This window comes from Myotis lucifugus, unplaced genomic scaffold (genome assembly GCF_000147115.1).
Source record: "Myotis lucifugus unplaced genomic scaffold, Myoluc2.0 scaffold_3, whole genome shotgun sequence".
NCBI lineage: Eukaryota > Metazoa > Chordata > Mammalia > Chiroptera > Vespertilionidae > Myotis > Myotis lucifugus.
Genome location: NW_005871051.1, coordinates 28,598,376 through 28,601,514, shown reverse-complemented (window position 1 = coordinate 28,601,514; position 3,139 = coordinate 28,598,376). Strand labels below are relative to the sequence as shown.

Sequence of the window (3,139 nt, the reverse complement as noted above, 5' to 3'; positions counted from 1 at the left end):
TAGCCTCTGGCACTTCCCATCCATGCTGGTCCCCTGGCCTGTCCTCTTTGAGGCTCCTTCATTAAAGCCTCTCGGTCACTTATCTGCTGTGCCTTCCCTGAAGCACCGGCCACAGGACAGTTGCTGATAAGACGTGGAATAACAGTGGGAGCCCTTGATGGAGGTGAGGATTAGTGAAGAAAGGAGTCTCCAAGAGGTGATGCTCTGTGTCCTGGGTCACCAGGGTGCCCAAGGCAGAGCCCAGGCAGGGAGGCAGGATGAGGGCAAAGTCCCGAGTCAGGGGGGCACTGCAGGCCTCCCCTCACATCCCTGTGGATGCCACCCGGACCACCCCCACCCCACATGCAAATTGGCAGGCCTCGCAGCAGCAGGATGGAGGGGACTTATCTTGTGACCCCAGAACTGGGAACTAAGGTGCTAATTAAAAATTGAGCTATTGAGGACCCCTTGTTTGCAGCCAGCTATATCCCCACAACTGTGTCTTTGTCACTTGTTTTTTGCACAACGGCCGCTGATCTCAGCCACCTCTCCACCACCTCCCCTTCTATAGGAAGACAGAGGACAGGGTCATGGTCCGTGTGTGCGGTGAGAGGTTCCCTACCTGTGTGTCCCCAGCCAGCCAGTGTTGCCTGCTAGGCAGCAGTGAGAGTAGGAGGCGTGGTCTCTCCCCTTCCCTCCACCCACCCAAAGCATTACAGGAGCTGGGACTTGGAGAGGGACGAGGAACAGGGTCACAGAGCCAGGGAGAGCCCCTCACCCTCACCCCACAAGCCTGCCCCGCAGGAAGCAGGTGAGGTTTAAGGTGAGTTTTAAACATGCCTGAACCATAACACCCCAAAGTGAATCTGGTAGAAGAAAGGGCAATAGGTGGAAGTGACAGGGGAAGAAGGAAACAGCCCCCGAAGGAAGCCGGTTTGTGGGGCGCCTTGAATGTGGTTTCTGGGCTCTCCGGGAGTGGGGAGCCTGCAGCAGCTCAGCCAGCGGGCCCAGAAAACACTTTCCTCTCGGGGACAGCGGGCCGGAACGCAGAGCCGCAGAGCCGAGGGTGCCTTACCTGGGCTGCGTCAGGGCAGGGGTCCTGGCAGTGCAGCATGAGCGGGACCCAGGCTCTCTTCACTTCCCCCTTGAAGAAGTGCTTCTTGGAAACCCTGACCACCTTGGCCAGCTTGCTGAACAGGAGGAAGGCTTTCAAGCGCAGCAGCTCGCTCTCCTGTGGCCAAGACGGACAAAGCAGTTCTGAAACTCGGGGAACTAGAAGCCCAACAAGACTGCAGCCATTCTCCACGGACCGTTTTGGATGTTTTGACCCCTGTGAAGCCTTCTGGATCATTCCATCAGGACGGAGTCTCTCCTCCAGGGCTCCGTGACTGGGCATAACTCAGGTGTTGGTGACCTTCGCTTCCTAGAGGAGGGCTGTGTTGAATCTGCAGGCACACACTGCCTAGCAGAGGCCCCATCCGGCATGTCACAAGTGGCCAAAGAGCATTTGTGGGCGGCCAGGAATTGGAAGGGAAAGCTCATTCCTTTATAGCAGGGAGAAGGGTTCCCTGGGCCCCAGAACAAGATTATTTTTTACAAGATCCATGCTCAGCCAATTGATCCATTAGCGCCAAGTGAGACCTGCTGTCCTTTCTGCTCACCTGGTTGAGCACCTGCGCAGCCCCCACCCAGGGCCTGGGCCCAGCGAGGCTCTCGTCTGGACTCACATTGTCAAAGAAGGACCTGCACTGCTCAGAGATGGCATTGAAGAAGGACCCTACGTCCCCTTCCCGGAGCTCGGCCAGGATCTTGGTCAGGGCCTCCATGCCCTCAGAGGGCACGCTGGTGCTGCGGGCATCCCTCAGGGCGTATAGGCACTTCTCCAGGAGCAGCTTGCGGTACTGCCTCACCTAGGGGTTGGGGGGCAGGGAGCCTTCAGCTCTGACCCTCAGCCCACTGGGTCCTGCACCCTGGGCCCCCGGGTCGAGGTCGGATGCAGCACCTTCTTGGGGGCGCCCAGGGCCATGTTGCCGAGGGCACGCAGGGCCAGCACCTGCAGGACCTCCTCCCTCTGGTCCACGCCCTTCTCTAGCAGCTGCATGGCGGGCTTCAGCAGCCTCTCCTGGTACAGAATTGGGTCGCTCATGAACTAGAAAGGAAAACTTATTGCAGTTATCCCCAACACAGGCCCGTTTCTGTCATGAGACGGGGCGTGTGACTATATGCAGCGCACAGAATGGTCTCCCTGTGAATCGGAGGAGAGTCAGAGCCCAAAACCCCTGGAGCCCGTCCCGGCTCCTCCGCCTGCCACTGTGGGGCCCTGGCAGGCCACTCCACTTCCTCATCTGTAAAAAGATGGTGAGACCAGCACCTGCCTCGTGAGGTTGCCGTGAGGATTCAGTAAGGAAATAGGTAGGAAACTCTGGGGAAGTGTTACCCATATTCACACACTCCGTCATTCATTTCTTCAGTGAATGTGATGAAGCGGCTACCCCGTGCAGGAGCTGCATCCATTGTGTCCAAACAGAACCATGCAAGAAGCATGCATTTCCCTCATCTGGGATTCAGCGCCACCACCAGTCTCTTTCTCAAAATGTCAGGACATCAACCCGAGGGGGCCCCTGTGGCATGTGTGTGTACGCATGTGCATGTGTGTATCTGTGTGTGCACGTGCACACATGAATGTTTTTTAAATAAACCAAAAGAAAACTAAACACCAAATTGGTGACACTAAAATTGAAAATTCACTACCTGGCCCTTCACAGGAGAAGTCTGGGGACCCCGCACTAGGCCGATGTTTGATTCCTGTGGTATATGGGGCATCGTGCAGCCAATAGAATTTCTCCTCAAGGTTTTTTGGCCAATTTCCTGGATCAATTTCCAGAAACTTCTCTTCCCCATCAGGAAGGGACAACAAGGGCCTCTCAGTAGGGATGACCCCTGAAGCACCCCATGTGCATGGGAGGGTAACTGGGCCCCAATGGCCCTAACCCCTTGCTCCAATCTTCCTGGCTGGCTAAGCCCTCCTGCAAGACCCTCCCCAGCACTTCCCTCTCCCCAAGAGCCCAAGGTGGCCTCCTCCGGCCACCTGTGTGTTGTGACACTCACCACAGCACACATCACTCGCTGCTAACCACAGAGCAAGACACGTCTCAGCCCC

At 56.8% G+C, this 3,139-nt stretch overlaps 1 protein-coding gene across 1 annotated transcript in view; it reads right to left on the bottom strand.

Annotated features, from left to right (window-relative positions):
* MROH2A (maestro heat like repeat family member 2A) overlaps positions 1 to 3,139 on the bottom strand; it is a 41,959-nt gene that overhangs the window by 3,625 nt on the left and 35,195 nt on the right. Inside the window, 4 exon segments of the mRNA XM_023759198.1 lie at positions 1,055 to 1,210; positions 1,707 to 1,889; positions 1,982 to 2,128; positions 2,211 to 2,224. Of these exon segments, the coding sequence (XP_023614966.1) occupies positions 1,055 to 1,210; positions 1,707 to 1,889; positions 1,982 to 2,128; positions 2,211 to 2,224 (500 nt within the window).